This window comes from Pocillopora verrucosa, chromosome 10, assembly GCF_036669915.1.
Source record: "Pocillopora verrucosa isolate sample1 chromosome 10, ASM3666991v2, whole genome shotgun sequence".
Classification (NCBI taxonomy): domain Eukaryota; kingdom Metazoa; phylum Cnidaria; class Anthozoa; order Scleractinia; family Pocilloporidae; genus Pocillopora; species Pocillopora verrucosa.
The window spans coordinates 4,281,824-4,305,840 of record NC_089321.1 but is presented as its reverse complement, the minus strand read 5'-3'; the positions used below and the strand labels follow the sequence as shown (position 1 = coordinate 4,305,840).

The window sequence follows — 24,017 nt, the reverse complement described above, 5'->3', positions numbered from 1 at the left end:
ACACAGCTATTCATTTGCAGCAAAACAGCCGTTTTGCAGGTTGTGTTATGCGCCCGGCAGATAGAAAGAAGAAAACTGTATCAAACGTTGATCAGAATCATTTGCTTGACTATTAATGCTTACAACGAGGTAAAAGCATATGACTCAACAAGAGAAAATCATGGTTGTTCAGGGAACTGTCACAGGGAAATGACGATACATCACTTCGCAAATTCAGCATGAATTTCGTCCTTTGAGTGCTAAGAAAATAGTAACAAAGGTTCACTGTAGTTACCTCAAGGATATTCATACTGATAAAACGATTACATATACAAGGGTTGCTGCCAGTGGCAACCTATTTTCCGTCAAAACTGCTCCCAGGGATTTGAGTACTTATAGGAAAATTGAACGATAAATGAATTTCAGCTTCAATTGAATTAGACCCTCAACTTGCTAAAAGTCTATCAGCTTTTTTAGTTTGGTCATATCTTCTAGTTTCAATTATTTCTTTGTATTACCTTACCTTTTGAAACGAGGTTGTTAGTTGTGGGTCATCGAGGGGAATTAGAATCGTTCTTTAAATTTTATAAAATTTAGGTTTCAAAGAGAGCCGAATAATGTGTATTCAAAGTAGAATATCTTTTTGTTTCATAGAGCTAAGATATTGCTCAGGCAGGTTATCGGTGTCGGAACTCCTATGAGACAAGAATAGAGATAATGATAAATGACTGACTTATGTAACATTTCACTTGCGCTTTACTTATAACCAATAATTAATTTGACCTTGATCAATTTGGACATCACGGAAGGCCTTTATCTGATGACTTTGTTACTCAATATCGTTATTTGCCATGTGACGGGTTAAGCGGAAGGGAAAGATTAAGCGGGTCCTTTGCAGTTCTACCGAGCTAACTGATCTTGATCACTTGGAGTTACATACTTTTCTCTCGCGGAAAATTTCTCGAGCACAATCATTTGAGCAAGAACAATTGATAAGTGGCGGATTGCATGAAGGCATCCAGGAAGCAAGGGTTTAAGATTTATGTGGCGAGGGCTCAGATATTTAGTTTCTGCTTACAATTTTAAAAGCCCGACCCTGAACGTTCCGGCAAATATGATGACCTGCCCTATCGAAACCCCTACTGATAAACTGACTCATCCTCGCTATGACGGCTGATTAATCGATTGAACCTTACACTCTAACATCATTAAGCATATTCTCCATACTGTTCTCTATATATTCCCTCAGGTGCTGACAAGGAGAATTTGTGTTAGAATCCAGCGCTTTTTTAATTGATGATCATTTCCTTCATTCAAATCGCCTTAGTGTTTGATTCAGGAGTGATACTGTATATAGAAACTAGGCGCTAATCACTCTATGGGGTCAAAGGGTCAATATTTTATACTCCATGATCTAAGAATATTTTTTACCTTAAAAATTATTTATTCGAAAAGGATTTTAAAGATCTAAGGAAGTTACGAATACTCAGATAATTTTCAGTGAATCCAGAAGTTGTCTGTTGAAAGCGGTTAGTGGAGGAGTTCGACTGTTATAAAGACTAGTAGCTCGGCACGGCTTTCGTTGCCTAAACTCGCACGGTTTCACGAATAACTAATACCTTTCTGTAATCTAACAGAAATAACCGTAAATATACATCATGAATTTGGAAATCTTAACAGGGGGTGCTGGTTAAAGAATGAATGCTGAATAGATATCTGTACACGGTTCAAAATCAGATAGAAATAGTAGGAAAGTGCTAATGCTTAATTGAAAAATGCGTTCACTTTTCAGGAGACTGTAAAACAGTATCCGCTGCGTATCAGATTGGACGTGGCCTAGGGCATGAAGAAAGGTGGGTGATAGTCCTACTTATTTGTTTATGTAAACTCACTGATGATAGAGCGATTGGCTTTAAAGAGAAACCGACGCAACAAGAAACGTCTTTGAAAAAGTAACTTTTCCATCAGTCTCACGCTGTTAGTACTTCTGGCGAACTTCTTAAAGCAACATTGGATTGAATATCACTAGCCGAAAGCACTACAATTTCCGTAAACAGACAAGATCAGTATTACCCAGTGTAAGCGTTGTTTGCTGGCGTAATTTGTTTAGCTTCTATTTCACATTAATGCTACAACTATTAGACTTTTCATGAGCTTAGAAGGTCTCAGGATAATTTGAGGAAACGCTTTTATGAAGAAAGGATTTAAACTCGTATTGGGAATTTTCAAGCGAATTCGATTTTTTCCGTGTCACTTTTGTCAATTGTATTTTTTCGTGCGTCATGCATAATGTCTACGTCACTGAAATCTACTTACCGGTACGTGTTACGCCATTTATCGATACTTGTTATTCCAATGTCCTCAATTCGTAATATACCTAATTGGTTGTCCTTCTCTGGGACTCGAGATCATGTGTAAGTGAATACTATAGGACTTTAACACAGACGTGTTGAGGGGACACGAACAGACCAGAAGGAAAAAACGATTGCTTTTGGCGCTCTTTTACTTCAATCGATCTATTAGAAAGTGTTGCTTCATTATTTTAAACCAAATGCGCAGATGAAACATCTATAATCACCACCAGGGGAAAATATATATCTTGCAGCTGCTATTGGCGTCTCAAATTAGTCGCTCGCCGCAACTGATTAATGGAAGTGCGCAGTTGATATCAAATGAGTTTACCAATGCAATTTAAAACCTGGACTTGAAAAGGTTCAGCGAGGCCCTTTCATTAAAGCAAGTTTGCTAAGGGGCCCTTTATTCCCAATTATATTTTATTTTGTCAGCTTTTCGTACGCTGTTGAAAAAGGTGGGAGAGCTTTTAGATTCTTTTGTTGAAGCGTTATTTTATAAAACTGCAATTTACGATTTTTTCAATGGTTTGCTGCAGCTGGAAGTTATCAAAGAAGCGTCAAAGTGCGAACGTAAAAACGAAAGCTGGCGAAACAAACATTTATAATCGACAGTCTGTTTTTGAATGAGCACTGTAAACTAAAGCTGATGATGAAATGATTTTCGTGGATCATGCAAACGTGCAAAAATCCATATTCGTTTGCCTATTTACAAGAACTCTCACCTCGGGCAATTAAAAATTTGTCGATTAAAATTTGTCGGCGAGTTGACGATTTTATCAATAGTGGGAACTTTCCAGGCCGGAGGTGACTTTGTTTTTCAGAACACAATTAATGACGAAATTAGAACTTGCGTTTAAAGATAACACTGTAATGAGCTCGATTAGTTATCGGAGATGGCCCTACACGTTCAACATCTTCTTTTGTTACACAAATAAACAAATCCAACTAATCTGTTGTTTTAGCTTCCTATATTTAAGTCATTTCACCTTGGCGAAGAAACTTTGGAACAGCTTTTCACTAAAAGCACTCAGTTTGTTTTCTCTTGGTTTCCTTGGCGCGGAGGAACCGTTGTTTTCTAACCGTAGATTTGACTTCCTAAAATTTGTCTTTAGCTAAAACAAAAAGAACCGCCGAGCAGGTGCAAGTGATTTATTGGTGATTTTCATTGGTCGGCTCAATTCAATATTGACTGTTCCGGAAATATATGTTACTTTATGATAATAGAATATTGTCTAGGAAAGATATTATTCTGGATTTTCTCAAACTAAAGGAGGCTTGAAAACTTCATGATGGCAAAGTTGCAAGCAGATCCATTGTCGCTAATGAGTAACCCTCAATTTGGAATCGCTCAATATCATTAGACAGACTAGGAAGTGGGTGTGATATTTCGTGAGATGTGATAAACAATGTTCAGTATTATCCCGCGAATCATGAACTGCGCCAGTGTTCCAGGTTCTCATAAGGGGGGGGAGGCTAAGGGCTATTTTAATTCAAATTTCAAATTGTTCAGCAATTTAAGTTTGACTTAACAAAACAAATGGGTCCATGTTATTAGTCGGTGATCAAAGGATGTGATATGAGCCAATCGAGATATCTTTGATGACCTGTCAAAATTTAAGTTCATCCGTTTCCGAAGATTTCTCAATTCTATTTGACTGTCAAAGGTATTAACTAGTCTTCAAATCTGCCTGACGAGTCAAGAAAATCTCACAGCAGAAAAATAATCGCAGCTACAGATGTCCTAAGGAGATAATTTTTGCTGCGTAAAATTGGTATATTTCTTATCACGTCCGTTGAATTAATCAGCTGGCCGACTCACTTAGTTTTTCAATAGCACTGTAACTTTGGAACAGGGAGGCAAATATCAATATATATTCCGAAAACAATTGAATACTGAACGTAGCGAATATTTATATAGTTTAACTGACAAGAAGAACAGTCTTCATTTGGCAATCTTTTGTCAGTTTGTAAGAGGTCTTTTATAGCGAGGAAGACAGCCGTTGTACCAGAGGTCAAGCTTGACACTGCGAGCCTTCGAGAGACAAGCAACATCATGCATGCGAATGTAGCAAGTAACCACTCTTCGTTTTTGAACATTTTTCGACCAGCCAACGACTCTGGGCTGAATTCCACAGCTCAATTTTTCTCAATTCCAAGTGATTTTGAAATAATTACCCAAGTAGTCATCCTGATTGTTGTCCTCGTCGTGTCGGTCGGCGGTAATGGCTTGGTGTGCTACCTTGTCTTCACTGTCAAACAGCTCCAAGTACCCACAAACTATTTCATCCTTTCTCTTGCACTGGCCGACTTTTTGTTCGCATTGGTGTGTCTACCTTTCCGCATTGTAAACGTGCTAGATTACTATCTGTGGACACTCGGTTTGGGAGCTTGTAGATTCTGGGTCTGGCTAGATTTGTTATTCTGCTCTGCTTCCATAGCAAACTTAGCGGCCATTAGTGTAGACCGCTATTTAAAGATCGCTTCGCCACTAACTTACGACATCCGAATGACATCAACCCGTGTCGCTGTTATTTTAGTAATACTATGGGGATATTCCATATCTCTGGCGTCGTTATCATTTGTGTCCGGCGACGCTTTGGGAATTATAGTACGAGAACAAATATGCTATATCGACAACAAGATCTACCTGACAGCAATTTCCTTTATCGGGTTTTTTGCCCCCTTCACCATCATGATTCTTATGTACTGCTTTGTATTTAAAGTTGCGGTTAACCAAGCAACTGAGGTGTTCCGTCTACAAGAGTCGCTTTGCAACGGAAGTGAGCGGAACTCAAGAAGAAAATCCAGTCGCTTTTCTGCCGGGACGATCTTCTTCGAGGTGAAGGCGACAAAAACATTGATTATACTTCTGAGCGTATTTTGCATTTGCTGGTCACCGTTTTTTGTGCTCACTTTGCTCAGTCTGTACAGTCCTGGTGCATTTGATGGCCTTCCCAGAGAGTTGATGAATTTTCTGAAGATCACTTTCGTCTATCTCTTGCCAAACTGCAACGCGGCATTCAATCCGATCATATACACCACGTACAACCACCACTTTCGTAAAGCTATTCAAAGGTTGTTAAAGCGATACAAGGCAGATCGGAGAGGGAATTTCAACTCCTTTTCCGAGCCTGCTTCAGAATTCAAAAGAAAGATTGGCTCGGTCGTTTGGACAAAAGCCCCACACACAGCATCCGTGTGGTTCTCAACTGGTGAAGAAAGCACCCTTCAGAATTTGACAGAGTCTTAATTAGAGGCCCAAAATCTAGTGCATTATCACATACGAGGACGGGTTAGAAAATGATTTCCCAATAGCCTGAGGGAAAAAATAAGTCCGGTCTTTTTTTTTCCATTTTTTTTTTCGTTTTGATTAGGTTTATGTTAAATATGTATATGTTTTTAAGAATCTCAAGTATTGCCTAGATGGTTGTTTTTAATCCTGTGTTATTAGGTATTACCCTCTTTAAAACGCAACAAAGACCTTATCGAATAGCCTATCCTTTCGGTGTTGCTAAAAGCTTGCAAATGATCATGAGAAGATTTTGAAAAGTAGATAGTGGAGCCCACGGCGTGGAATATTCAATGCGTTGGGACCGGAATTCACTAAATTCACTATTTGCATCTCGAGATTAAAAAAGTCGGTTAACGTTGAGAGCTTAAGATGATAATAGTTTCCACTCGTGTTTACAGCTGTACGGATTCCATGAAAAGGGCGAAAAATTTCTTAACGTCCCTGAGTTTATCCTAGTTTTAAAAAGTAAGTAACGAATAAGGTCTGCATTATTTTGATATCAGATAAGCACAATGCCAACCGTGAAGGAAAGGGAAGCTACACTAAATTAAAATTCAAATGATTATCTTTGCAAGAGCAAGTATTGAGCTTTATAACGCGAGACCGTCCACCAACCACTTTCAAGAACACTTCTCACTGAACGAGCTAACAAAAAATGTAAATATTTTTTAATCTTTTGGTGATAAGATCCAGAGGTTTCCGCTGGTTTCGACACTTGCCAGCTTTGGTGAAAGGTTTACCCGACCACGTTGTTTACAATAAAACTAATAACGTTCTGTATCTTCAATTTATTCTTCTCTCCAGTACATTTCTGCTGTACATTACTTACTAGCCTCAGTTTTCAAACTTCCTTCGCGTCCTTTACAAAACCTTCTTTTTTTTAGGTTGATGTTTATAACACAAACGAGTAATTTCAATTGAAAAACGCAAATAGATCAAATTAATGCGTAGACAAGATCGGAAAAAAAGATGACGGTACAGTCTAAATAAAGTTCTTAAATAAGGGCAAATAAAGAAATTTGGGATATAACTGAATTAGATAGCCTGATCGCTTTAAATGAGGATTAATATAAGTCCTTGCACTTTTCAGTTGTTGATTCACGACAGCAGAAGCTTATTCCGACCACAAATTTTATGTTAATTCAAATTGTCCTGAAAAAAACTTTTTCCCGGATTTTTCCCGAGCTCTTCTGGGATAATTATATTTTTTGAACCTTGAAAGCTGAAAAAAGAGAAGCGCTTGACATTTGTTGTAGCACACTTTATTTGGATAGGATGCATATAATTACAGCCAGACTGCAGTCTCCATATGAATTTTAAATATTCATGGTACTTATTGGCTTTAGAAATAAGCTGCTACGAAGTTTTATAGCTTGATTGAGGAGATTAAGAATAAGGAATAATATATGCTTATTTCCCCACAAAACAAGCTTTGGAAATGTAGACAATAGTTTTAAGATAAAGAAAGGTGACATAATCATAAGCTGGTCTAATTCTTTCAGAGACAATAAAAATCTCTGTTGTAATCTCCAATCCATGTTGAATTCGTTAAAGCACGAACAAGTTCTGACCAGACTAGACAGAAGAAATACGCTCTATTGCAATTATTTCGTGAAGAATTTCTAGTTCTTCCCACATTGAAAGTGTTATGCAATTCTAAACTTACTGGCAGTGACAATTGTGAGCTCAAGTTCATTGTTATTTGTGCTCGACTGATTGAAAGCAAAAATCGCATCAAGAGAAGAAAATTAGTAAGCAAAGATGACGTTTTGGTGAGAGGCATTGCTCGTATTCAACTCAAGAGTTAGGTTGGCGGTAACGTTCGTTATTCATATAGCCTTTTTTGTAGCAACTCAGTCGAACTGAAGGTCCCCGTCATGTTTTTCTTGGGACTGCCTATTGCCCGTGAGCTTAAGTCTATCATCCGTTCGTTTGCTGTGGCAAGCTATCAGCTGCATTTTAACAAAGTGAAGAGGCACACCCCGCCGTGATTCGCAATTACCATATCAGACGCGGTTTAGTCGGAGCAGCAGTGTTTGAATAAGTACTTCCAATTTTATTAGCAACATGGCAACTTGCAAATAACCCTTTGAACCTGCACTGTCAGGAAATATTCCTTTTGTCTTTGAGTGTGTCAAAAGAATTGTCACATGTTGTTCAGTTTTCCATTTCAAAAGGAAATGGCAATTAGTGCATGGCTCGTAAATTGCTCCGATTAAATAATTGAAGCTCCTTCAGGTTTTGCGCAGCTGCCTTTTTTTGTGAGTCTGGATATAATATTGGCTACCGCAACTAGCTGATCGGCCAATTCTTGTTAAGTAAGAATCGTACTCGTTGCGTCCATTTAGCAAGGTTATTGATGATTTAAAAACAATCGTCGAAGAGCCCTTAGTTTGCCCTTTTCGATGAAAGTGCTCGTGTGAACGAGAGGCCGAAAATTGAAAACAACCTACGAAGAAACAGAATTTCAACCGTGTTCAATATTTAATTAAAATTGGTTTCATGTTGTTTTCTTTCCTCTTTGGTTTCAGTAAAACTGATTACTAAAGCTAAATTATCGTACTTTTTGAACTACCTATCGCTATACGCTAAATTTTGATTAAAGGCAACTGTTTTGGGGAGCCCCACCAAGCCTCATCAAAGCTAATCTTGAAAGGGAACAATTAGACGATTCTTTGTTTCTTCATAACCCCAACATATTCTCAACTAAGAGACGTGTTTTAAGAGAGGAAGATATCTTTGGAGGGAACGAGAGAAATGAGTGTATGCATCGTGGTTTCGAGGCATGGGAAACGCACTAATGACAGGAACGTTACAATTTCAGAAGGGAAGGACGTTTTGTTGGGAAAACACGTATTGTGAAGAGAGAGACGGATAAGAGAAACTGAAGAGTATACAACTTGGATGGCGAGACGAAACAACCGTAAGAACTTAAGGCCGGAACACCGCACTACTTTTCAGTGTTACTTGTTTAAGATATATCGATCGGTATGAAAGCAAACTTCACCTTTGAATCAAAAGAGAGAAACATAGCATTCCGCGACTTAAACAAGAAGACTAGCGTCCGTTGTATTTCCACGCATTCTCAGACCAAATTACAACAAATTCAAACATAAAAATATTTTGACATATATTTTCTGTTAGTAACTAAGACCCCGGATCAGACGCCTGGATTAACATTAGTCACCCACAGGCCCCACAAGGAAAGATTATAGCGGGCAAACAATACAGTTGAATTCACATCAGAATCCGACTGTGTCGAGCTTTCATGTCATTCCATTATATTGAAAAAGTTCGTTCTCGCATAGACCTTGAAAGCCTATTAATAAATAGAGCAGTGCTCGGCGCTGTTATGTTCGCCAGCATTTGCTTGTGTGCGTGAATCAAGACCTTATTTTTACGCAGTTCCTGAAAGTCTTTTGTCAAACGAATTGATGATTACATTTGCTACATTAATAAACTTGAATTATAAAAAATTTGAATCTGATCGATGTGATATAAGCCTCTGCAATTTAAATAAACTGCTAATAAAACAAAGGCTATTTGAACAATATAATATATAATATAAAGCGGTAAATTCAGTCAAGAATATCTGCTCTAGGATTCCCACAAAAATTTTCCCCTTGCAAGATAGAGATTTTCTATGCTTAAAATGACATTTTAAGGACAAAAAGATAAGAATAGCATTTCACAGTTTCCTAACGCCACTTTGGTTTGTTTGACATAGTCACGATGAAATTTCAAAATTCGTGCATCATACACGCTGCTTTTAATTCAAATCTGCTAGTTTAGCTCTTTCTGCCAAATACACGATGCACTAACGATCCAAGTGACTTCATATACGCGCTCACGTGCGAATAACAAGTACTAATGGTGCCACACCTGTGTTACAAGCGCAACCAAGCTTAAATAGACACACAGCTACCCACTTACGACATGCGTGGCTTGAATGTTAATGTTGAGGAAGGTTCTTTAGAGTTTGAATCTCCTTCAAACAGACTGAAATTGATCAGCAATTTCTTTTTCATCGGCTTCGACGGATTCAGTTCAAGTCTGCTACCTATCCTTTTCCTCCGGAGTAATGTTCATTTAGCTTTTTTCTCTGCTGCTGCATGTGCGAACTTGGGTAAACATAAACCGAACCTGGTTTCAATGCCTGCAAACGAGGCCACAGCCATTCTCATGCCACCGATGTGGTCAGGATGTAATGAGATGTCAGGGTTATAGGACCTTCTTTCACTCCAGGCTTCGTGCACTATTGCTCTGTTGCAAGAATCAAAATGAAAAAACATAGTATGAAAATCTCTAGGTAAGGATTAACGATTTTTCGTAAATGGGCAGTATAAAAAGGCTTTGTCACGATTAAATGGCTAAGTATCAGTGACGATGAAAGTAAGCTAAGAAGCGATACAAGTGGTATCGATGTTTTAACCCTTTAACTCCCATGAGTGACCAAGACAGAATTTCTCCTTACGATATCAATACAATATCAACCAGATAAGTGATGAGAATAAAGACAACCATCAATCTGGGGACAATTAGTTGATCCAATACTAAATTCTCTGAACTAACATTATAAGAATTGTATGGTTGACAGAAAGGAGATTATAAAATTTGATCTGGGAGTTAAAAGGTAAATGGTTCTAACAAGAGCTAACCCAACGATGATGTTTTTAGTTGAAAGCCTACAAATTTATAATGCGCTCCCCGCTGATAGGTTATAACGAAGGGTAAAAATGATACGTAATATCGATTCGTATGTAAGGGACAGAGATTAAATTTGACCGCACGTCTTTCATGTCCATGCTGTTCATTGTACTCACCCTTTTCCGCTAAAATTCACTTTAAACACTTTCTGGAGAATTTCATATGTGAGCAAAGTGACCCCAAACTGAGGCGAGGATCTGAAAACTCGCGCTATAGGCGAAAGAAACACAAGACGTCAGGATGAAAACTTTTTCAAACTTAACATCTCTTTTAGTTTTATTGCTGCTGCAATCACTCTTTGAAGAAAGTTTGATATTTGTCAATCATTAATATCTTTCAGGTGGATAGAATGGGGGGACGACCGATGCATGTAAGCGAGGCTGATGCCCTTGCTTTCTTTCTGCGATCATTCTCTTCCATTCAAGCAACAAATAAATTTCAATCATCCAATCATTGAGGTGCTGGAAACCGAACAAGCGAAGTATGCGAATGCCTCGCAGCAGCGAAGTTTGCTGTGGTACCTCTACATATGGACAGGCCGAACACTTTAATTCGCGTACATTTTGAATTAGAAAATTCAAAGAGTACTCTACTCAAACAGACCTCCTGCTCCTTTCCAAAAGGCTCTACCTCCCTCCTCCTTCCGTATTTTCCTGAAACAATCAATCACCCCTCGATATGTCTGCTGTCCTGACCGAGCTTTCACCTACGCCCAGCAAACAGAGTTTTGATTAGCAAAGTCCTTGGCTACAAGCAATATTTTGGTCGTGAGTATGATGAACGACTATTGTTAGGAAGCAAAAATTAATTAGATGGATCCTTTAATTATGCGATCGCTTTCCGTAAATTAGACCGCACTAAAGTTGAATTCAAAGGTCAAAGCAAAATACATCTCGTCAAGCATGCTTTCTGTAGTCTCGGCCAGGGTGCAAATTGCTTTCCTCACTCAACTCGGTTCCTTTTTTTTTCCTTTTTAAATCCTGAAAGGGTTCCCCGATTACAAGAAAAAGTTGACATGAATTTACAGAAAAAGGAAAAGAAAACTTTTCATCAGCTTGGATCGTTACTAAAAAAAAAGGATTAACAAAAAGAAACTCTCAACTAGAGATAAATTTCCGCTAGCGCAGTTTCAACAAGGGGAAAAACGGGTGAAAACCGAGGTGAACGTGTGAGGATGTTTCGACGGTTTACCTGTAATCTAGTCTTGATGACGTCAGCTGGGGTTGCTAAAGCTGCTGCAGGAACTCCTGCATGGAAAAAGATACACAATATTGAAACGCCTAGGTCTTTCAAACCAATTTAAGGTATTTTCCAGCAGCTGATTAACCCGTACATTCTACAGCAATAGCATGTTGACAAAGCCATCGATCAATCAATTTCTCTCACCAGCCATCATTGCAGAGACAAAAAGTCCGCCAGCACCAATCTGGCCATTCTCGTCTTTGAAGTGAAGCTTCAGATGAGCGTAAGCCGGGAAATAAATACCAGAAAATGGAATGTCTCTTAAAAAACAAGCTCGTGCACCCTGAGGGACAAGAAAGAGAAAACAACAATTAAGAACCTCCATTAACTATAATCAAATGTAACCAGCGCGACAGAGTCGCTGAACATTAATTCCCGCGGGACAAGCGGTTTATCCCGTTTAGAGGGATGGAAAACCTTGTTTCTTTTACTTGTTGCTCTAGTGTGGAAATGATATTGGAAGGAAGATAGATTTGGAACTCGGTTATCAAATATTTCATGAGCATGGGACAAATATAAAATCTGACAACTGTATTCCCCCTTTGTCCCACGCTGGTGACAATACAAATAACATCTTTCCTAAGTTGTTCTGATAACAGTACCTTGTAAAGTCCAGTCAGTCCCAGTTCCCTGATGACCCTCAATGCCGTCACCTTGTCTTTACCGGTAGCTCCAACTTCTCCAGCGACCTGCAACCTGATCTTCACGATCTCTAAAGGATTGGTGAACAGAACCTGAGCAGCTCCTCCCTAAAGAAATGAACATTTCAAGTAAAACTGGCGGCTGATCGCCACGATTACTCCTCATCGCCTGCGCTGTCACCATTACAGAAATATACAAAAAGCTTACATATACGTCTCCCCTACTCTTTTGATTAACTCTACGTTTGATTAACCAAAGACCAGAGGCAATCGTGACCGCCGTAAGACTATGTAGTCTCCTTTTTCTTATACGGTCCCACAAGAGAAAATAGGGACCATTATTTTATCTTGGGTCTGGCGACCTTGGAGGGAGAGCAAACGCATAGATGATGATTAAACGGAAAGGGAATGGGTCTCATCGAACACTCTTGCCCCAGTCTCCTCTCGCTCTCTTACCATAGGAAACAAGAGAGACTGCAAGCAGTCTAAACCACCGTGTGACGTCATACAAGTAAATCACTTCACTAAAAATTTGGTAAACCACAACAGCGGGATCGACAGTCGCCATAACTACAGGAATTCAATTGGGTAGTATACAATGTAAAGAAAGCAACATCGCCATTCTCACTTTCTTTGTGTGTGTGTGACTCGGTTCTTTTTCTTCTTTACCATCGTAAAATTCGATCATTTGATTTCCACTCGCTACGTTTCGTATCTTGACAAACATGCGATAGTTGTACAAGCCTTGATATAAAACGACTGGCCCAAATCACGGATATCTTGGGGGATTTTTTCTCTCAGAGATTGCCACTTTGTAATTGACTGAATCTGAAGAACACGTAATTCGTCTACCCAGCACCTTAAAGTTTCAGTGGTTCAAAAAATACTTACACATCCACCAGCTACGATCTCAAAAGGCAAGCTTATGAATCCATCTTTATCGCGAAACACGTCACGAACAAAGTCATTTGTCTGAACAGAAAAAACAAGAAATAAGTCAAAGTAAACTTTTCTCGTAAGAGATTTTTACCTTTACAACTGAAAAACGCACCGACTGACCCACTAAATGTCTGAATGACTGACATACTGTCCGACTGACTGATTGACTATCTCACTGACCGACTGACTGATTGACTATCTCACTGACCGACTGACTGATTGACTATCTCACTGACCGACTGACTGATTGACTATCTCACTGACCGACTGACTGATTGACTATCTCACTGACCGACTGACTGATTGACTATCTCACTGACCGACTGACTGATTGACTATCTCACTGACCGACTGACTGATTGACTATCTCACTGACCGACTGACTGATTGACTATCTCACTGACCGACTGACTGATTGACTATCTCACTGACCGACTGACTGATTGACTATCTCACTGACCGACTGGCTGAATGACTGGATGACTGACTGACCGACAGCCGGAGTGATTAACTGATTGACCGACTGACTGACTGACTGTCCGATTGACCGACTGACCGACCGACCTACCGACCGACCGACCGACCGACCAACCGTCCAACCTACCGACTTACCAACCAACTGACTAACTGATGGTCTGATCGTCTAATGGAAGGACTGATTGAGGATGACTATCCAACCGACTAAAGATCGACTTTTTGACTGACTTCACGACCGATTAAACTTGAAGTGAAATACAGTAATAAACTTACCGTTAATTTAATGGCCTTTTCTGGGGCAACTCCAACAATCTGAGGCAGCAATCCTAAAATAAAAAATTACACTAAACATTTAGCGTCACTGAGGGCGCCAAAGTAGAACCAACTGCAACTAAAACAAGTAATAAAACTAAAATGAAACGTGATATGTTCTTCAGTAGGTAGGGAGTCAGCAAGGTGAATGACTTATACAGAGTCGCCAAGAAATTTTAAAGAACTTGAAACTTTTCTCCAAAATGAAACATAAATTACTTAATTAGAAAAATAAACTGAAGGTTAAAGATAGAGAGTAGCTAACAAGAGATGACATTTTGGGAAAGTCAAACAAGCTAATAAGTGTCGCAAGGTACCAACCTCTGTATAATCCTTGCGGGCCTTCATTTCTAATAACTTTGAGGAAGCAGTCAAAACTGTTCGCGTACAGTCTCTCTTGAGCTAACACTGCTCGCTGATTCTGCATTCTTGTCTTGACCAGATCAATAGGGTACACTGCAGTCGCTCCAGCAGCTGACGGATACAACAACACAGCCAAAAGTTATTTTCACATTGAAGTGCACGCGTTAACAGCGAAATGAGTAAGCCTGTTTTTGAATCGAAAGAGCCAATGCTCTCCTGATGTAGATTTAAGTTTTCATTATCAACACTTCATCACTGGCCGCACAGATGGGCAAGGTGAAACGAAACTTGGTTTCTTATTGGCACGACGATAAGCCTATCTCACCCTGCTGCTGCGACTTTGAGCGTTTGGAGCGCCGGATAAGAGCCGTGTTCCATATTTGCGTCTTTATGGACCAGGAAAACGAATTGATCCACTATCCAATCATCCTGATTTAAGAGTACTGCTAAAAGTACTTGGCCCATTTGTCCAAAGGGCAGATAATGTTATTCAATGGATACATCGCTACCCAGTGAATAAGTTTAAAGAAAACGTATTGCAATATCCACCGGACTGACATTTATTCACCCCTCGAACGACCGGGGCTTGGGCTTACATTAACCCTTTACGCCCTAACATTAGTATGCATATTCTCCACACTGTTCTTTATACATTTCCTAAAGTGCTGATTAGGAGAATTTGTAAAACAATCAAAAGCTTCTTCAGTTGGTGATCATTTCCCTAATTCTTGTGATCTTAATGTTGAAATATGAGATAATATTGTAGGGAGAAATTATATGCTAATCACTCTTAGGGATTAAAGGGTTAACGATCGTGCCCAGGGCTCTATTGACAGATTGCAAACCGATCGCCGAACGTGATAGGTTCTCTCATCATGGTATATTTAAGCAATAGACTACAGTTGTTTTTGTTTCACTGGCGTAATAACCCACGCGGAATGTTGAGAGATTAAGAGAAAAGTTTGCATACTTTTTGAAAGTCCTACTAGCATCAAGAGTCGATTATTACACTAGTATTTCGATGGAGGGTGTGGTTGCATATACTAGTCATGACTTTATCCAGTATACAATACACTGCAAACCCTATTGAATAGGGTTTTGACCAACCAGAGTGCGTGTTATATCTGTAAATTTATAGTAGCTGTTATAGTGAAACCACGAACGGGCTTTGAATCGGAGGAAATTCGTCTAACTGTTCCCGTCAATGTTTATGCTCAAAGTGAGTGCCTTAATACCAAGACCCTCTCTCGCATTTATGAACAGCTGTGTACACGATACAAAGAGAACATTGAGCAAAATATACAGAAAAGAGCAATGAGGAAAAACAACACGATGGACTATTTCGTTTCGAGCATTAACAAGACTTCACAAGTGTTATAGTGTACTTCAACAAAGCTTACCTCCAGCCACAGAACCGAGGCCAAACCGATAAACTTGCTCTACAGCTTTCCATAAGACTGACCCTTCTTCATCTTTGGGTTTGGTTATCATCTGCTACATATTCAGAAATGAGAAACAACGAATCAAAGACATAATAGAGTATATGAAAATGTAAGTAGTCGATATACTAAATAGAGAAATTTGACAATCTTCCACCAAATAAAGTGTTGACAAGACTTTCAGATTTCGTTCCCTTTGCTTGTTTGTCTTAAATCAAAGAAGATAGACGATCAAAGGAAAAATGTTTTGAAAGGCTTCACAAGGTAAAAGTTTCAAGCTTTTGCCTTTCTCTTCCTTTTTGCAAATCTGTGTAATCAAAACCTCAAGCTAGAAAGGAGTCAACGATTGGTATGGATATCAATTCTTTTTTAAACTCTTCTCAAAGAAAATAGAATTCGATTTCAAGCCTGCCGATGACGAATAATTGATGTGAAGAAGTGTCTAAAGACTGGGGGCGGGTTACAGTTATGAACAGCTTTGGAACTTAGAGTTGTAAAAGTCTCATCAACCGCAAGTATTTGGTAGATTATGACTGAGTAATACCGGTATTGTAATAATCGATTTCATAACGTTACGTTGGCAATTACGTACGACGTTAAAACTCTGAGCTGGTAAATTACTACATTCTAAGAGTGCTAATTGTTGCCCCTTCGTAAAAGCAACATGGCCAATGCTCGAATCAACAAAATTTCGCAGTAAATACTAATTTAATGACTCAAGGGCGTGTCCTCACAAACCTCCTCTTCAATTCTTTCCGTGGAGAAAACTTTAAATACATCCCGATGCGGAAGAATCTGATGCACATCTGACACTGTGATCCGCCTGAAATATGCAACAGCAAATTACAGCTGATGGACACCAAATGATTTACAGCGATAACAAAGAAAGATGGGTCACGTTTCGATTACGGGGCTACTCTGTGATACAGTGTGCTGAAAATAGCGCGAATGGAAGTAGTTATGACTTTTGGGGTGAGTTTCTTGAAAATAATGATGTGCTGAGTCTGTGACTGATTGTTCGTGTGAAGCTGATTTATCGCCACGTACAATGAATTAACCCTCTACACCCTAACATCAGTATGCATATTCTCCATACTGTTCTCTATACATTTCCTAAAGTGCTGACAAGGAGAATTTGGTTAACAATCAAGAACTTCTTTGACTAGTTATCATTTTTTTTATATCTTGATTCTTGATTGAGGTGATATTTAAAAGAGAAATTAGAAGTTGGTCACTAGATATTAAGAGATCAAAAGGTTTAGAAATACTAACTTATACTATCTTTGCCCCTCTTTAGAGAGGAGAGGGAGATCATGGGTTGTGAGTGTTTAAATAGAACACCTTGCACTGGGGTTTGCTGGTTCACTGTATTTAATTGGTGAAATTATAAAAGTTTAGGCTGACTGAAAAGTGCTTGCAGCACTTTAATAACTACATGTCTCCCTCCTCCTTGTTCAATGGGCGACATTTGTCTTTATTATGTCTGATTGGCATTAATCATCCACAAGTTTAGGCGCAAAATGTTATACAAGTTTTGATGGACAGAACAGCTTGTTTTGCAGAAACCACAATTTACTCATTGGATACTACTGTTCAGCCAATTGACCCTTTCACTCCCACAAGTGACCAAGACAGAATTTCTCCTTACAATATCAATACAATATCAAGCAGGCAGGTGATGAGAATAGAAAAGAATATCAATCATGGGATTATTAGTTGATCCAATACCAAATTCTCTGAACTAACATCATAAGAATTGTATGGCAGATAGTAAGGAGAATTACTAATTAGATCTTGGGAGGGAAAGGGTTAATGAGCAAACCTTTTGCCTAACTTGGTCTGCAATCTTTAGGAACTAACCCTAGTTGAGCATGGTTGATCCACTTACCCTCTCCTGTGTTCCAAGTCACACAGATGGAATAGAATGTCAATAACTAAAGGAGTGATCTGCAAGGGGAAAAGAGGAAATATCTCTAGGGCAATCATCCAAAATGGTAAAATTCATTCAGAACAGTGGCTTGAAACTGATGCTCCCTCAGTTGAGGTACAGTACTGCTCAAAAGTAAGATGACAATCTTGACATGAGTCTCAAGGGTCAAGACGTTTGAAGGTCTTCTTTACAGAGAGAATTAAACAAATTATTGGCACACAGTTCTGTGTATTTATTGTTACCAATTTTTTTGTTATTTTTTTAAGAAAAATGCATAATGAAGAATCAAATTTACTTTGCAAGGTCTTGAAATGAGATTGATGAAACATATTGTTTACTTCTAATATGAACTATTCAAAGGCTCTTCCTAATCTGAGCGAGGAAAATTTTTCAGTATGGTTTTTTTTCTGAATATATAAAAAATTGTTAACCATGTTGGTTACTTCTCCAGTAAAGAAATTTCTCTTGCATTGTACAAAAAAAATAGAAGCACAGGAACTTCAAAGATTAAGTTGTACATACCTCAGCATCAGCTTTGGCCTCCTGTAGCATGTCAGCTGGAAAAAATTTAAAAAAAAAAGCATTTTGACAAGCAGTCCAAGCACTCTCTATAACCTGATGTCTCTCTTCATCTGATTTTATAAATAAGACATTTTCAACTGAAATAATTTTTTTGAAAAAATTGATGCAAGATACAGTGTATATCCTCTCACAGCAAACTCTCCAGACCACAGACAAAAATTTCATATTTATACATATCAGCAGCCTAGTACAATAATTTTACATTTGTGTTAACCAGTTTACCTTTCTTAAGTTCCCTGTAGCGATTCCCTTTTGCAGCCTTTATTGCCATATCATGGAGAACTTGTGCATGATCAAGCATTACATTGAATGCTCTGTAATAACCATAGCTTACTCGATGGCCACCTTCTCCACTAGCAGCCTGCAATAAGAGGAACATTACATGTACAGTTCTGCGAGCAACGTACACTGATCAGATGCATTTTTATTACAGGGTGCATTGTTAAGGAAACCATCCCACAAGAATGGACAAATCCATCTAATTAAAAAAGAATTTGGATATTTTGCTGCACAAGAAGGGAAAAATAGGATGGGTTGTATTTCTGTGAAGTCTTTTTAATTGCTTGTATTCATTTCAGCCTATTTCAATATGTGGGGAGACTGGAATTAAAAGTTCAGTGAAGGAATTGTGGGTTGAATTTGTAGGGCTGTGATCCACAAACAAATATGTCCAGATTGAGGATTAACAGACACTGACATCTCTGAAAATTTACCTTATTTGAGAAACAAAGAAAGAAACTGAACCAGTTCTTACCGTGAGAAGGTATTCTCTGACAAATGGAGACAGCTTGTGTCCTCGTAAAACTTTCATTATCTCTGAAAATTTTACAGCAGTTATTTCACCGTCTGGCATTTTACTTTGAAAATATGCCTGTCTTTGGTACTCCTTCTCTAAATCCTGCAAAACAAAAGAAAATTAATATAATTTTTAAATTAATGCAGGGTGTTGCAAGGAGAATATTCATATGTGTACCACAGGGCTGTTTGAAAAACATAATTTACTAACCTGTAGCAGATGTGAGAAGTCATCAAAACGAATACGGGCCTTTTTGTTAACCCCAAAATATGTCTTGACAAACTCAGTGTCGAAGTTGAACTTTATTTTGCTGAAAAAAGTTGTCTTCTTGATAACATTTTCAAACTCATCTGAAAAATATGAATGAAAACATGAGTACCATAAAAACCCGCAGATAAGCCGCACCCCCAGATAAACTGCACCCTGAATTTAGCAGCTCAAATTTTGGAAAAAATTTTTTTTGAAAGAAATCAAAAGAAATCCAAAGTCAAGTCTTGAGAAATCCATTGTTCATCAACCATAAACTCACCATTAACATTGCAACGGAAAATACTTCAAAGTATTACCCACAATTTTAGCACTTTAATAAAATGAACATTGTTTCTACCAACTTTGACATATGATTGATCTTTTTCTGGTATCTGTTGACAAGAATTTATTCATTCAACACAGTTTTTCCATAGGTTTTTGCATCACAACAAGAACATGGGTGGAACATTCAAAGCTTAGTAACCAGGCATTAGATCAGACACGAAAATGGGAAATGTTCCCACAGATAAGCCGCACCCCCAATTTCTAGCGACAGTTTTTTTAACAAAGGTGCAGCTTATCTGCAGGTTTTTATGGTAACGTTGGTAAATATAGTCCATGGAATAAGCACCAGGTAACAAGTTGTTTCAAGGGACAAATTGCTTTATTTGTACTATTTCCAAAACTGCATGTACATTTTAATGCATGACTCCTTGTATTGCTGCAATAATTGCACTATTTGAAACCCCTTTGAATTAATGCAAATCATGGAGGCGATGCTGTTCACAATCTACATGCACATGTATCTCCTAGTTACAAGAAGGAAATACATGTAAATTGTCTAATGTCCCACCACTTACATGACAATCAACAGTCTTACCATTGGAGATTCCATTACAATAATTTCTGGTAATGCTTTTTGGAATAATATATATCAGTCCTGCCCTTTTATTCATAAGGACTAGGTTATTATTTGCAGGTTATTTGCAGGTTTTCATTTGCAGGACCAGGGCCCAGTTGTTTGAAGGTCCATTAGCACTAACCCAAGGTTAAATTTTAATTTGGGTTTCTTTATTCCTTTATTCAAAAGCCTTTTGGGATAATGTCCTGTGTTATTTTTAGAGCATCAAAGAATCATGTTATGGACAAAAATAATTTGACTGAATTTTCTTTTAAAGCTATCAAATCTGAAATCAGATTCCACACTAACCCTGGGTCATACAAACTTAGCTTTAAATAACCCAGCCCAGGTTATTATTTGCTTAACTACAGACTTAGACTGCAACTATATTCATTATGGTACTTGATTTATAGAGTTCACTAACTCAAAATCAAAGACAAAAAAATTATTTTCTAAATCAATTTTACATGCATGCATTTGAACTTCTACACGCATACATTTTCCTCACACCAGTTTAATTATTGTATACTTTGTTCCATATTAAGTCCATGATTGCAAAAAAAAAAAAAGAAAAGAAAACTCAAACTAGTTGGAAAAATCATTACTAAGGAAACATTATATCCACAATATATATGTGTATAGTGAATTCTTACAGCTAATACATAATTATTATACTGAAAATTTATGTCACTATCTGGGCAACATACCAAATGTCACTGATCCTTTCCCATCCAGATCAAAAAGTTGAAAAACAATCTTGTGTTGAGCACCTGGGTTACACAGTAAGGCCTCAAATGCCAAAAATTCACTAAATGAGATCAAGCTGCAAGAAAAACAAAGAGTCAGTTGGATTCTGATTTGTTTAAGAAATTTCAGTCATTTCCCTTTTCTTGACCCTCTAACTCCCTGATCAAATTTGTCATTCTCCTTACTGTGAACCATACAATTCTTTTAATGTTAGTTCAGAGAGTTCAGTAATGGATCAACTAATTATCACCAAATTGATATTTTTCTTTATTCTCATCACTTATCTGGTTGATATTGTATCAATATTGTAGGGAGAAATTCTGTTTTGGTCACTCATGGGAGTTAACCCTTTAACTCCCAAGATCTGATTGTTAATTCTGCCTTGTAGCTACTATAAATTTCCTTGTAAATTAGTTATGAGAACTTGGTGCTAGATCAAGATAGAAGCTTCTACCTGATAAGTTTGAATATTCTCATTACCTGTTTGCTGAAGAATGTATGGATATTGTAGGGATAAGTTTTAAGTTAATCACTTTTGGGAGTTAAAGGGTTGAAGGGTTAAGTCACCAGTCCAAATAGGATTTGGTGCTTTTGTAACTGGAGAAGTTGTTAATATTTTCATCAGAAGTTGAAGAGTTGAAAATAGTATTTGCCTTGGGCAAAGTGAATGTTTTTATATGATTTGCAAGGAAAAGTTTCAAGAATTATTGACAACATGAATTGAACAGGACCATCTGGTTATTTAAACAAGCAGGAAGCTTGCTATACTATGTTGTTTGAGTTGTTTTGTAATGAGGACAGGTTACAATATGTATTTTTTAGGAACTTTAGAGAAATTGGAAAGTAGCTTCCAGATGAAATGGACATACCCATCTTTAGTTTGGTCAACACATCCTGCAAGAAGATTCAAAGTTGTTTCATTGTACTCCTCAACCTTCTGCATTCCAAGATAGTCTCGGATCAGATTCACTGGTGTCATGAACTTTTCATCATCCTGTTCCACAGTGGCATACTGCAAGTGTTCAATGACAACAATCAAGAGTACTATTTCAAATTCATCATAAATCTAAGCATGCTTTAAGACTTGCAATGTCAGAGCTTTAGTGGCAACTCAAACTGAAGTCACTATGGCATTCACAGAAGAACTGTTGCACAGTTTTGTGTACAAATACAGTGTAGTTAACTATACATAACTCCTTTATTTGACACATTAAAAAAATCCACCATATTAGGTGAAGAAGTAGAAAATGAAAAATATTTTGAATGCTCAGATAAGCTCCATGGAGCTTTTTAGTCTTGCAATGTTATGGCATTAGTAGCAACTCACACTGAAGTCACTGTAGCATTTGCAAAAGACCTGTTCCACAGTTTGTGTACAAATACAGTGTAGTAACCATACATAACTCCTTTCTTGAACATAATTAGTTAAAAATCCACAGTATTAGGTATGAACAATGCTGTAAATGCTCTGATAAGATCCATGGATGCTTATTAATTTTGGGAATGGGAACAGGGGGCCAGGAGGAAGAAGGGGCAGTGGAGGTGTCACGGCAATTCTCCTGAGGGAAATGTTTGTTAAGGAAGAAAAAAATGTTTGGCATCTACCATACTATGCAGACAGGGTTGCCAGGCCTGAGATGTATAAAAACATCTATATTTCCAAGTCAAAATGCTTTTTATGCAGTGGTTATATTGTAAGTAATAGCATAAATTATACTAGGCCTGGGTTAATTGACAATCTCTTCCTTAGGCCGGAAGGACATTAGTTTACATAAAGTCCTAGAAACTAGATACTTGCTGCAAGGGACATTTTTGGCACATAAACGTAACTTAGAAGCTGCTTGCTCTTAATTAACCAGGTACCACCAGTTTTATGACTTTTTTGTACTTTTGACCATGGCATATCTTGAAATAACGATGCAAAGGACAAAAGAATAGAAAGCTAAGTGATTGGGGAGAGGAGGAGGATCGTGGTTCATCCTCTTCCTTGTTCAGCTGTTAGCCCTTCCCAAAGAAAAAAAAACTTGGACAGATTTGACGATATCAACATTGTGAGAAGGAAATTTTGGATGCTTTCCACACTCAAATATTTGGACAAGAATATCTTTCATCTTAGGATCTCTAATCGAGATGAAGCTTAAAACAAAGCTGTAATAGAAATTGAATTATATAAACAGACAGGTCTCTAAATGCCTTTCACTTTATCAAATATTATAAACCTCTGCGTTAAAATCGAAAGTGTCGAATACATTTCATACTGAACACAGATTTGCAATACAATAAAAACATCACTCAGTCGGGGGGAATACAAATTTGGTATTTAGGCCGATTTTGGACATTCAATAACCTTTTAAGCAATCCACAAGTATCGATTAAAGCCTTTTATGGCATATCTAAACTACCTGACCAGCAGCAAAGAATGTACAAGTTATTGTATATGATAGAGATCGAAATAAACGGGGTTTCTCACCGAAAGTTAGTAAATTTACAAACCTTATTAAAGATCGCTCGCAGTTCCGTTGGATCAGCTGGCCTCAAGGATGTCTAAATTAAATAGCAAAAACAGAATATCAATCAGCGGAAAGGGCGTTTTTGGAGGTTAGTTGAACTAAGTCAAGTTCAAAAGCGGGGAAGCGAGCGCTGCAACATACAATCTGCAGCTTACCTGTACAAGAGGCGTTTCACAACTCGCTTGGGGAAGTACAAACCACGGCTTTCTTATGGAAGACTGCTCCATTCTGCGGCTCTCCATCTCGAGGACAAAAATCAAGATCTGCTTAGGCCTGTCTAACGCCGGTTGATAAAGTTGCCACCGGCCATTTTCCTTGCGACACAGAGCTCCCAACAGAATCAATTAAATTAGCCTTGATTACCCGGGAGGGCTGTGTTCCAATTTTGGCGCCTCATGTGTTTACGTTCGCCATATTTGGTAAAGATATCCGTATATGTGAGGAAACATGTGAGCCCAGTGTGAGCCTCACATGAGACAAGGGAGGATATCACACCACAAAGGCAAGTTAATATTCCAGAAGTGGAAACCATCCATGCTTGCTGCTTAGTTACGCAA

The 24,017-nt window shown here is 38.1% G+C and overlaps 2 protein-coding genes across 3 annotated transcripts; one reads left to right on the top strand and one right to left on the bottom strand.

Annotated features, from left to right (window-relative positions):
• Window positions 1–3,775: 3,775 nt before the first annotated feature.
• On the top strand, window positions 3,776–6,628 carry LOC131788124 (histamine H2 receptor-like). The gene has a single exon (XM_059105189.2). It carries the CDS (start codon window positions 4,387–4,389, stop codon window positions 5,581–5,583), a length of 1,197 nt encoding a protein of 398 aa, XP_058961172.2. The 5' UTR covers window positions 3,776–4,386; the 3' UTR covers window positions 5,584–6,628.
• A 2,032-nt stretch (window positions 6,629–8,660) lies between these two features.
• On the bottom strand, window positions 8,661–23,799 carry LOC131788109 (electrogenic aspartate/glutamate antiporter SLC25A13, mitochondrial-like). Of its 2 annotated transcripts, none has more exons than XM_059105170.2 (20): window positions 23,616–23,799; window positions 23,444–23,494; window positions 21,820–21,962; window positions 20,911–21,026; window positions 19,264–19,403; window positions 19,012–19,155; window positions 18,480–18,618; window positions 18,198–18,232; window positions 17,634–17,692; window positions 16,484–16,568; window positions 15,707–15,800; window positions 14,265–14,417; window positions 13,905–13,957; window positions 13,107–13,187; window positions 12,177–12,323; window positions 11,719–11,857; window positions 11,524–11,579; window positions 10,936–11,038; window positions 10,449–10,542; window positions 8,661–9,888 (listed from the first exon to the last, which is right to left on the bottom strand). In XM_059105170.2, the coding sequence occupies exons 1-20, from the start codon at window positions 23,700–23,702 to the stop codon at window positions 9,711–9,713; spliced, it is 2,097 nt and encodes a 698-aa protein (XP_058961153.2). In that variant the 5' UTR covers window positions 23,703–23,799; the 3' UTR covers window positions 8,661–9,710. The 2 variants fall into 2 exon arrangements, with proteins under 2 accessions (XP_058961153.2, XP_058961154.2); XM_059105171.2 differs by having other exon boundaries at window positions 15,707–15,797.
• Between the last annotated feature and the right edge of the window lie 218 nt (window positions 23,800–24,017).